The following is a 12,570-nucleotide window of genomic DNA, read 5'->3' as shown; positions in this document are numbered from 1 at the left end:
GGGAGGGGTCTGAACAACTGGGGGGGCCCAGACTATGGGGTCGGCTGCATCCCCACCCCTCTTAGCGGGGTCAGGGGAAGGACTGGTTTTTTTTGGCAGGACTGCAGATTTTTTGGCAGGGGGGCCCAACACTACCAAGTTACACCACTGCAGCTCTCCAAATTAATCTCCCAAAACAAAAAAAGGAAGTTGCTCTCACATAGTAACCACAAGAAAACACTCAATATGATAACTATGCAAATAGTCAATAAAACCCTGACATAGATCTCTGTAATACAATCAATACGGTGGGCGATGTTTGCAGAGAGCAGAATGATACGATTAATATTACAATAAAGAACAAGAGGGCAGTTAAAAAAAAATTGGAGGGGAAAACCAGAAACAGAAATCCCCAATCTGCTCTTGTTCATTCAATACCCTTGATTATTCATAGTTGTTCAGCTATAAATACTTATCAGGAATTATGTGGCATTGTTTGGCATTGAAATTTGGTTAGTTCCACATTGTAAATTTAAATCCTAATATTCCTTATTCCTGTGTAAGGCTACATGGCCAAAGCCGATAAAGGGGAGCAATGTTTTAGTGGTTTCTGGGATATTATCAGCTTAAAGGTGGCCATACACGGAGAGATCCGCTCGTTTGGTGATGTCGCCAAACGAGCGGATCTCTCCCCTATATACCCACCCAAGGTGGGCAATATCGGGCTGATCCGATCGCGGGCCCTAGGGCCCAACGATCGGATCCTAACGCATAGTAATGGGCGGTTGGATCGCAGGACCGCATCAATGAATAGATGCTGCCGCGATCGGACGGGATTTTTCGTCCCATCCGATCGAGATCTGGCCAACTTTCGGCCAGATAACGATCAGGGAAGCCCGTTGGGAGCCCTATACACGGGCCAATAAGCTGCCGACACGGTCTGTCGGCAGCTTTTATCGGCCCGTGTATGGCCACCTTTACACTGCTAACGTCAGGCTTTGGGCTGAGTTGCTTGTATTCAGGTATAATAGAGAGTTTTTCATGATTTTGCATATTCTTTATTTAGTTTTCTTATTTTCAAACAAGTATGTGAAACCTATAAAAAAGAAAAAGAGTTCATGAAAAAGAAATGAAAAGGGGATTCTCCTCAACACTGGACTCAACTGGATTGTGGAAGTGAATGATCTTAATTGTACATTATTTTAACAATAAAAATGTGAACTGGTTACACACACTTGTTTTGTTTTACACAATGGGAATCCTAAGGAGGGGGGACTGGGTAAGGGTGGATCAGAGCATCTCAACACTGTTAGTTTTTCCTGCAATCTTTTATTTATTAATGGTTTATTTAAGGTTTCAGTGTTTGAAGGAATCCACCAAATTCCACTGGATGCCGTAATAATAGAGGGTTTTTATATACTGCCCTCCAACAGGTTTCCCTTATTGATATCCAGGGTTGGACTGGGCCGTTGGTACACCGGGAAAAAACCCATTAGGCCCTGGGTTTGGTGGGCCCTGCCGCCCAGACCCGCTCCCTGCACATGACTCTGCCGCTGCTTCTGATCTCCCTACCTGGCCTCCGCCATGGCCGCAAGAAGAAAAGGGTACGTGCAGGTGGGCTGAAGGGGGGTTGCGGCTCGGGATGGGCACCAGCGGGCAAGGTTGGACTGGACCCTTGGGGGCCCACCGGGTTCCATACCTCCATGTGCGCATGCGCGAATGCCGGCATGTATGCGCACCGCCTAGCTAGTTGCAAGTTTGTTTTTTTATGGGCCCAGCCAAATGGGGAGCGTGTCTGGCCTGGCGGGGGCCCATGAGGGTCAGCACCTATGGGTTTTTTTCCCATTGTCCCGTCGGCCCAGTCCGACCATGCCAGTGGCTGGGGTGCAGAAGGTCCTGAGATAGCTTCTCCAGTGGACCCTGGGCCCCTCAGTCCGACACTGTCAATATCCATTGGATCGAGGACAGCATCAGTTCATTAATGTGGTCCTCATATCGACTGCCTGAATTTCCGAAATGGTGATCCGATTGTTGGGCCCTTGACCAGCCTGATATCTCCCAAGATGGGCAAATCGGGGCAGTATCCGCTAGGCAACCTCTCCAAACGAGCGGATCTACACATGTATGGTCACCTTTAATGCAGTGGCACTTGCGTCTGGCTCCATAGTAAACAATTGTAAAAGGTGTAGTTTACCTTTAAATTAATTTCTCGTTATAACATAGACATTGATATTGTGCTTGAATCCCTTAGGGGATTTAGATTACTTTCATGGAGATCTTATACAATATATAGATCAATGGCTGTTTTCTCATTTCTCATTTGGGGGGGCCACAGGGAGGATATTCCAGATACGTCGGATCACATGCAAATTACGGGCATAATCATAACGAAACCAGTGCATTAAAGGAGTAGTTCTCCTTTAAGTTAACTTTTAGTATGTTATAGAATGGCCAGTTCTAACCAGCTTTTCGGCTGGTCTTCATTATTTATTTTTTATAGTTTTTTTTAATTATTTGCCTTCTTCTTCTTCTGACTCTTTCGAGCATTCAAACGGGGTTAACTGACCCCACTTAAAAAAAATAGATGCTCTGTAATGCTACCAATTTATTGTTATTGCTACTGTTTTTTTTAGTCATACTTCTATTCAGGCCTCTCCTATTCATATTCCAGTCTCTTATTCAAATCAGTGCATGGTTGCTAGGGTCATTCCGGCCCTAGCAACCAGATGGCTGAAACTGCAAACTGGAGAGCTGCTGAATAAAAAGCTAAATAACTCAAAAACCACAAATAATGAAAAATGAAAGCCAATTGCAAATTGTCTCAGAATATCGCTCTCTGCGTCATACTAAAAGGTGAGCAAACCCTTTAACCTCCAGTTATAATTTATCACTGTTGTTTCAGCCAAGGAAGAGCTGAGTTTAGATTTCCCCAACCTCTCAGCGTTGTTATGTTATCACCTGCTTTGCATATAAACAGTTGGAAGTTTGTATAAAGCCAAATGATAATCACAACTTTATATTTCTTTCTTTCTTCTTGTCACAAATAAAATATATGGCCTTGTAGTATCTTCAACTCACCACACGGTCTGTCAGGGGAGGAAAAGAGGAAGTTCTCATTTTTCTCTAAATTTCCTTTTCCCCTCACCTCTTCTGTAGAAATGTATTCCCCCTTTATTTCCATAATGAATGTCCTTTCATCTCTTTGTCAAATGGAGGGAACAAAGAGCACAGTGTAGTTACAAAGGGTAACTGCCATTAAATAAATGATTTTAAAAAAAAAAGAAGGAAGGTAAACAGTAAGAACACATTTAGTTCTATAATTAAGTAGATTTCTGTTGTGTAGATTTTAAATTCCACAGACACGGGGCATTGTGAACTTTATTTTTTATCATATAAGCACCCTATTGGCTACTGCCCAGACCCTCAGGCCTTTTATAGTATGAAGCACCATACTTTAAGGCTACTAAAAACATTTAAAGGGTCTTACAGTCATAAGATGTTATTTTGCAAAATATAAAGTGATCATTCTAAGCAACTTTCCATTATACATTACTCAAACTATTGTAATGTATACTTTTGTAATGTTTTTATAATGTAATAAAATTCTTTGTATATGTAAAACTGTTACTATAGACACCATCTCTCCCTACTATACCTGCTATTTCACAGTCACAGTCCCTTCCCAGAGACTATTATCCACTGTTACTATAGACACCATCTCTCCCTACTATACCTGCTATCCCACAGTCACACTCCCTTCCCAGAGACTATTATCCACTGTTACTATAGACACCATCTCTCCCTACTATACCTGCTATCCCACAGTCACACTCCCTTCCCAGAGACTATTATCCCACTGTTACTGTAGACACCATCTCTCCCTACTATACCTGCTATCCTACAGTCACACTCCCTTCCCAGAGACTATTATCCCACTGTTACTATAGGCACCATCTCTCCCTACTATACCTGCTATCCCACAGTCACACTCCCTTCCCAGAGACTATTATCCCACTGTTACTATAGGCACCATCTCTCCCTACTATACCTGCTATCTCACAGTCACACTCCCTTCCCAGAGACTATTATCCCACTGTTACTATAGGCACCATCTCTCCCTACTATACCTGCTATCCTACAGTCACACTCCCTTCCCAGAGACTATTATCCACTGTTACTATAGGCACCATCTCTCCCTACTATACCTGCTATCCCACAGTCACACTCCCTTCCCAGAGACTATTATCCCACTGTTACTATAGACACCATCTCTCCCTATTATACCTGCTATCCCACAGTCACACTCCCTTCCCAGAGACTATTATCCACTGTTACTATAGGCACCATCTCTCCCTACTATACCTGCTATCCCACAGTCACAGTCCCTTCCCAGAGACTATTATCCACTGTTACTATAGACACCATCTCTCCCTACTATACCTGCTATCCCACAGTCACACTCCCTTCCCAGAGACTATTATCCCACTGTTACTATAGGCACCATCTCTCCCTACTATACCTGCTATCCCACAGTCACACTCCCTTCCCAGAGACTATTATCCACTGTTACTATAGGCACCATCTCTCCCTGCTATACCTGCTATCCCACAGTCACACTCCCTTCCCAGAGACTATTATCCACTGTTACTATAGGCACCATCTCTCCCTACTATACCTGCTATCCCACAGTCACAGTCCCTTCCCAGAGACTATTATCCACTGTTACTATAGACACCATCTCTCCCTACTATACCTGCTATCCCACAGTCACACTCCCTTCCCAGAGACTATTATCCCACTGTTACTATAGGCACCATCTCTCCCTACTATACCTGCTATCCCACAGTCACACTCCCTTCCCAGAGACTATTATCCACTGTTACTATAGGCACCATCTCTCCCTACTATACCTGCTATCCCACAGTCACAGTCCCTTCCCAGAGACTATTATCCACTGTTACTATAGGCACCATCTCTCCCTACTATACCTGCTATCCCACAGTCACAGTCCCTTCCCAGAGACTATTATCCACTGTTACTATAGGCACCATCTCTCCCTACTATACCTGCTATCCCACAGTCACAGTCCCTTCCCAGAGACTATTATCCACTGTTACTATAGACACCATCTCTCCCTACTATACCTGCTATCCCACAGTCACACTCCCTTCCCAGAGACTATTATCCCACTGTTACTATAGGCACCATCTCTCCCTACTATACCTGCTATCCCACAGTCACACTCCCTTCCCAGAGACTATTATCCACTGTTACTATAGGCACCATCTCTCCCTACTATACCTGCTATCCCACAGTCACACTCCCTTCCCAGAGACTATTATCCCATTGTTACTATAGGCACCATCTCTCCCTACTATACCTGCTATCCCACAGTCACACTCCCTTCCCAGAGACTATTATCCCACTGTTACTATAGGCAACATCCCCAATAAGCAAAATCCTAAAATCTGGCAAATTGCAAGTCATCATGAGTTATAAGAAACCCCTCATCACATCCAAACATTAAACTACTCTAATGAAATATGCCACTTGGTATAAGACTGACATGCTGCCACTATTTCACCAGTTCAGGCTGTATATTCTTTTAATTTAGCAGGCAATTGTTAAGGAAGATAAACCATAAGAAGGAAGACATTGTATTCCCAGATACTAAGCAGTATTTGGAAAAAGTAAATGGTTTACTGCTGAAAATATATCGTTTTCAATCAACCTAACTGAGACAAAACTAACAATAAAACCTCTGGTATCATCTACACTCTAGTATACCATCCATGGGTTATTATGCCGCCCAAGAATGTTGAGCTGCAAGCCTGCAACTCTCACCACATGGCAACAAAACTACTTCCGCCACACTAAACAAGGCGCGCTTTCCACAACTCCGCCCCTGACATCACTCGCAAGCGCCACGGACAATATGGCGGTAACGCTTCGCATTGGATGCTGAGAATAGAAGGGCTTTCTATAGGCGTCAGGTTTCCACGGCAACAGCAGCAGCAGAAGAGGGAGGGGGCACCTGCAGGAAGGAGTATCTTTGGCGGGAGAGTGGAAGCGTTGAGCAGCAGCGGGAAGTAAGGTGTGTGTGTGGGTTTGTGTTGGGGGATGTGTTCTACGTCATTTTTATACTAATTGTGTCCCTTTAATTGATATAACATTGTCCAGTTTAGTAGAAACAAGGAAGATCTGTTTCCTGGAACCCATAATTGCCCCTATCCATAATGAGACATTGTCAGTCTTGCCTAGAGATGTGGCTGCTGCAGAACTACAACTCCCATCATCCCTCCTGACAGGGCTGCATAATTATCATTAGCTGTTGTTGTGTTATAACTCCCAGCAGTCCTGTGTCAGAGGGGGTTGCCAGGAGTATATTGTGTATGTAGTGAATATTTCCAGTCAGTGATCAGAAGCCTTTTCCATCTCTGAATGACTTCTTGACTATCAGACAATGTTACAATGGGCTTCATTTGCATATGGAGGATCTGCAGACCTGATATTGCTCTCAAAAAGATTATTGTGGCCCAGATATGGCTCAAGATTTGGTTTGAACTCATTGGGTGACGATCTGGTCCCCTAAAATAGTTGGACAGCTCTGCGTGATAAAGGGGAACTTTCAGGAACATGAAAATGTAATATAAGCTTCATCATACTGAAATAAGAATAAGAAATAAGAAACTTTCTAAATACAATCAATTAAATATTCTGTTCTGTTTCTAAAATAATCAAGTTTATCTTCACTATCCCTCTCTCAGCATCTGTTTCTCTTCATTCTCTTTTCATGCAGCAGTTGGGTGTCAGATATTCATTGACAGTTAGATCCAATATATGTTATAGGGGGGCTCCTTTTGCCTAGAACAGAGGTCCCCAACCTTTTTTGGTTGCAAAGGAAACTTTTTTGCAAGAATTGGGGTGAATAGCAGCAACTGCACATCCAATTTGTCGCGCGCCAGCATTAATTGCGGGCTAGGCTTGGTGGCCCAGTTCAGGACTGTCAGTGGCCCGATTCTGAGCCCGGTGGTTAGGGGCCCCTGGCCTAGACATCATGAGGAAAATTTACTAACCTCTGAAAATTCGCCAGCGACGGCTTCGCTCACATCGCAAAACACTTTGCCAGGCGTAGATTCGCCAGGACAACTATAATTCACTAAAATCCGAAGTTGCATCCAGGGCACCGAACGCTGGCGAAGTTGCACTAGCGTTACTTGCGGCAAGCGAATCACAATTACACTAGTGTTGCCTCATTTACATACGACGGGAAGTTAAAGTTCAATGGACGTATATGTTGCAGCAAATACATTACACTGCACAATAATAAAATAAAGTTGTTATATTGCCCTACGCATGAGCCCAGTGTTTAGTTTATGAGCCATATGTTAGGAACTGTAGGGGGGAAGCCGGTTACCCCACAAAAAAAATGTACGCTCTTTTGCAGCCTATCACCCTGAAAAAGGAAAAGACGCCAGCGTTTTTTTTGGGACTTTTAAAAAATTTTTTGAGGAACTCTTATCTACTCTATTGCACTTTGCCTGGTCTGAGGTGGCGAAGCCAAGGCTGGTGCAAGAGGTAACGTTCAGTAAAATTCGCATTTTAGTGAAATTGCGTAATTACGTCCATTCGCGAGAGCGCAAATTCGCCAGGCGTTCGGGAGCGAAGTACCGCTAGAGTCTATTATCTCCTTTGCTAGCGAAGTTATGCCAGCGACCGTAAATCAGCAAAGTACCGAAACTACGTCATGCTGACGAATTTTGCTAGCGTTAGTCACTTCGCTCTTTAGTAGATCTGACCCTATGTCTCTCTACATGCAGAATTTGTGCAAAAGGCAGTTATTTTGTTAGATTGTGTTTGTACTGGATTCAGTTATTTAAATGAGCTCGGATTCATCCCCTATAAGATATATTGGATCTACTACTGGGCGACTAGTATGCCCAGTGGCTACTAACAAACTGTAGACTCCTTGGCTATAACTAGCTGTCCCTCAGCCAATGTTGTATCTGGCTGTAAATACTTCCTGCACTAAAACATTTTGATATCAAAAGGGCTAGTTCACCTTTAAGTTAACTTTTAGTATGTTCTAGAATGGCTAATTCTAAGCAAATATTCGATTGGCTTTAATTTTTTTCTTTCTTATAGTTTTTAAATTATTTGCCGCCTTCTTCTGACTCTTTCCAGCTTTCAAACGGGATCACTGACCCCATCTAAACAACAAATGCTCTGTAAGGCTGCACATTTATGGTTATACTTACTTTCTATTACTTGTCTTTCTATTCAGGTCCTCTCCTATTTATATTCCAGTCTCTTATTCAAATCAACGCATGGTTGCTAGGGTAATTTGGACCCTAGCAACCAGATTGCTGCTGATTAAAAAACAAAATAACGCAAAACCCACAAATAATAAAAAATTAAGACCAATTGAAAATTGTCTCAGAATATCGCTCTACATCATACTAAAAATTACTCTGACCCCTCCTAGCATGGCTGCTGGTAATGCCGTAAGCACTTTGACCTATTATACTACTTTTTTTATTGTTATAATACTTTCATGTTTTGCAGGCAGCAAAAATGGATTTCAAAAGAAAGAAAGGACCATCTTCCAGCCTGCCTTCTTCACAGACCAAAAAATTAAGAGGAGACTGGGACGACGATATGCCTTCTCAGTTTGAGGAGGAACTGGCCTACCTGGATGAAGTCGAAGCAGACATGGCTATGGAGCTGAGTGAGGGACAGCTCAGTGCTGATATTCTGCCTGTTGGTAAGTAGAATATTCCAGGTTTGCTTCCCTGATGTTAAAGGAACAGTAACACCAAAAGCTGCAAGTGTATCAATCTAATTAAAATGTAATGTACTGTTGCGCTGCATTGGTAAAACTGGCATGTTGGCTGCCCGTAAGACTAGTATAGTTTATATAAACAAGCTGCTGTGTAGCCATGGAGGCAGCCATCCAAGCTGCTGGAAGAATGGAGAAAAAATGCCAGTTAAATAGCAGATAACAGAAAAAACACAATTGTATTAGTTATGTGCTATGTAACCTGTGCCTTTTCTCCTTTTTTTACAGCTTGAATGGCTGCCCCCATGGCTACAGAGCAGCTTGTTTATATAAACTATAGTAGTACTTATCTGCTATCTACTGTGTATCCTGTGCTTGAATGGCTGCCCCCATGGCTACACAGCAGCTTGTTTATATAAACTATAGTAATACTTATCTGTTATCTACTGTGTATCATGTGCTTGAATGGCTGCCCCCATGGCTACACAGCAGCTTGTTAATATAAACTATAGTAGTACTTATGTTATCTACTGTGTATCCTGTGCTTGAATGGCTGCCCCCATGGCTACACAGCAGCTTGTTTATATAAACTATAGTAGTACTTATCTGTTATCTACTTTGTATCCTTTGCTTCAATGGCTGCCCCCGTTTACACAGCAGCTTGTTTATATAAACTATAGTAGTACTTATCTGTTATCTACTGTGTATCCTGTACTTGAATGGCTTACCCCATGGCTACAAAGCAGCTTGTTTATATAAACTATAATAGCACTTATCTGTTATCTACTGTGTATCCTGTGTTTGAATGGCTGCCCCCATGGCTACACAGCAGCTTGTTTATATAAACTATAGTAGTACTTATCTGTTATCTACTGTGTATCCTGTGCTTGAATGGCTGCCCCCATGGCTACACAGCAGCTTGTTTATATAAACTATAGTAGTACTTATCTGTTATCTACTGTGTATCCTGTGCTTGAATGGCTGCCCCCATGGCTACACAGCAGCTTGTTTATATAAACTATAGTAGTACTTATCTGTTATCTACTGTGTATCCTGTGCTTGAATGGCTGCCCCCATGGCTACAAAGCAGCTTGTTTATATAAACTAGTAGTGTTTCTGATGCAAACACACCAGTTTTACCATTGTATGCGAACAGCATTATATGTTAATTACTTTAAAACGACTTTTTTGGTGTTAATGTTCCTATCACACCTTGTTCAAAAGACGACCGCAAAGGGAACATTCTATCGATATCAATAACCTTAATTTGATGCATCTTCTTAGACTTTGGTCGTAGTCAGAGCAAGAACATTGGTATCTATATTTAAAAAATAAATGGTAGATCTTGCTGAAAAAAAAAATCTTTTATAAAATGTATTGACTAAAAATTATTTTTTGGAAAACACCAAGGAATATGGAGGTTATACCTGCAAAATTTGCTTTCTGACATGATCCATACCATATGGTGTTACTTCAGAGGAGGAATTAACTGGATACCTTTTGCTGATGGGATGCCAAGATGGCTGAGTTATATATTCTGAGACATATGCTTTATGAAGACCGATTTGTATAGGAAGCTGTGTCTTTATTGTGCAAACAGTTTGTATGGAGTCAATGTGCAAGTGGAATCCTCCACAGCTCTGTGTCGAGATACATTAGATAGAGAAATCCTATATAATACTGCAGTTAAATATATATTCTCTAACTTTTTTTTAATCTGGATATATGAGTCATAGTAGTAATAGTTGTTGTGGGGAGATTGGCTCTTCAATTGAACAGAGCTGTCGTCTTTTGAGATAATCCATTTCCCCCGTTCCCCATGTGATATTATGGGGTCCATTTATCATGCTCAATTGTGCAACTTCCCCCCAAAGAATGTATTAGACCTAACTGTCAATCAAAAACTGACCACCTACTACATGAAGACAGAATGAAGAGAAACAGGTTGCTCAGAGGGGGGAGAGTGAAGAGTAACTTGATTATTTTATAAATGGCACAAGATATTTGATTATATTGAGAAAGTTTCTTATTTCAGCAAGATGTAGCTTATATAACATTTTCAATTTTCGCGATAGTTTAAAAAGTGGAGTAATGTGTCTTAGCCTCAATGTGGAAAGGTCCTTGTCCACACCAATCGGTACTGGAGAAAAAAAATATGGTGGATCGCAGCCAATGAAAAAAAAAATCACCTACCTTCTGAAAGATAAGCTTGACAAATATGAACTAATATGGAATCCATGGACTAATAAAGATAACCTCACACAAGACATGGGAGTCTCAACAACGATGCTAAGATGTCATTTTAGCCTTTAAAAAGTAGTGAGCATGAGCAAGAATGACATGGTGACAGCAGCAAGTTTACGTAGCATTGTTATGATTTTATTTCATTTTATTTTTTTTACTGTATGTTTTGATATATTTTATTTTTTCTATTTTTCGCTTTTGTGCAAAATTAAACTTGAATAAAAAGTAAGTTTAAAAAAAAACCAAAAAGTGAAGTAAAACATTACTGTTGATGTTGCTCATAGCAACCAGTCAGATGTTTGCTTTTGTTTTCTAGCTGTTGAAATCGAATAGCTGATTGGTTGCTCTGGGCAGCATCACCTTTCTTTACACAGCATAATAAATAGGCCCCTATAAGTTTAAGGTAGGGATGCACCGAATCCAGGATTCGGTTCGGGATTCGGCCAGGATACGGCCTTTTTCTACTGGATTCGGCCGAATCCTAATTTAGGGGCGGGGAGGAAAATCGCATGACTTTTTGTCCCAAAACAAGGACGTTAAAAATATTTACCCCTTCCCACCCCTAATTTGCATATGCAAATTCGGATTTGGTTCTGTATTCGGCAGAATCTTCCGCAAAAGATTCGGGGGTTCAGCCGAATCCAAAATAGTGGATTCGGTGCATCCCTATTTTTAGGGCTTTAGCACACGGGCAGATTCGGGGAGATTTAGTTGCCTGGCGACTAATCGCCTTTTCTGCAGGGCGACAATCTCCCTGAACTGCCATCCGCCTGCTTTAATGAGAAAATGCCAGCGCCAATGCACTCGCGGCGCTTCGATTTCCGAAGTTCCTCATGAGGCAACTTCGGGAATCGAAGAGCCGCGAGTGCATTGGCGCTGGAGTTTTCTAATTATAGCAGCGGGAAGGCAGTTCGGGGATATTGTCGCCCTGCAGAAGTGTGGCGATTAGTCACCAGGTCACTAAATCTTCCCGAATTTGCCTGTGTGCTAGCTCCCTTATTTGTCCAGATGTCTGTTGCTCTTGTAATGATGATTCTCGTGCATTTCTGAATATTTATTGCTGCTCGCTACTAAATCACTGGCTGATGCAGCTGTTTGGTTCAATAACTGTGTATACTATTTGTTTTTTCCTGCTGTTCAAAAATTATTACTGAAGCATTATTCCAGCTTTTCACTTTTATTCCACAAATGTTGCATTATTGCTGCCCGCAGGAAAACTCATCTCTGACAATATCCCTCCAAAGTGGTTAAGGCCACCAGTTTCACTCACCGACCCCAAAGAGCAACATCTTTGCTTTCAACAGGTTGAACTGGACCACTATGTGGGTGAGTAATTTGGCTTCAGGGCCACCAAATGTACAAAACAGATTTCTCAATATGAAAATACCATTTACAGCCTTCGGAAATTCAGAAAATGTTTGACATTCCGTGTAATCTTCCTAAATACTACATTGCATAACGCGCTCCTCTTTGTCAGATATTCAGTTGGCTTAACTGCAGGACTTGTTGTTTACAGGAAATAATGGACATTATCATATATACTTGGATATAAGCCCCTGATAACTGAT

The 12,570-nt window shown here is 41.9% G+C and overlaps 1 protein-coding gene across 2 annotated transcripts in view; it reads left to right on the top strand.

Moving 5' to 3' along the window:
* The first annotated feature begins 5,912 nt into the window (after positions 1-5,912).
* Positions 5,913-12,570, top strand: part of pold1.L (polymerase (DNA directed), delta 1, catalytic subunit L homeolog) — a 71,748-nt gene continuing 65,090 nt past the window's right edge. Inside the window, exons 1-3 of one of the 2 annotated variants that reach the window (XM_041568545.1) lie at positions 5,913-6,068; positions 8,545-8,743; positions 12,215-12,328. In XM_041568545.1, coding sequence (XP_041424479.1) covers positions 8,554-8,743; positions 12,215-12,328 — 304 coding nt within the window. In that variant the 5' untranslated portion in view covers positions 5,913-6,068; positions 8,545-8,553. 2 annotated transcript variants of the gene reach the window in all.

The sequence above is a fragment of the Xenopus laevis genome, chromosome 7L, assembly GCF_017654675.1.
Source record: "Xenopus laevis strain J_2021 chromosome 7L, Xenopus_laevis_v10.1, whole genome shotgun sequence".
NCBI lineage: Eukaryota > Metazoa > Chordata > Amphibia > Anura > Pipidae > Xenopus > Xenopus laevis.
This window is presented reverse-complemented; position numbering and strand designations above follow the sequence as displayed.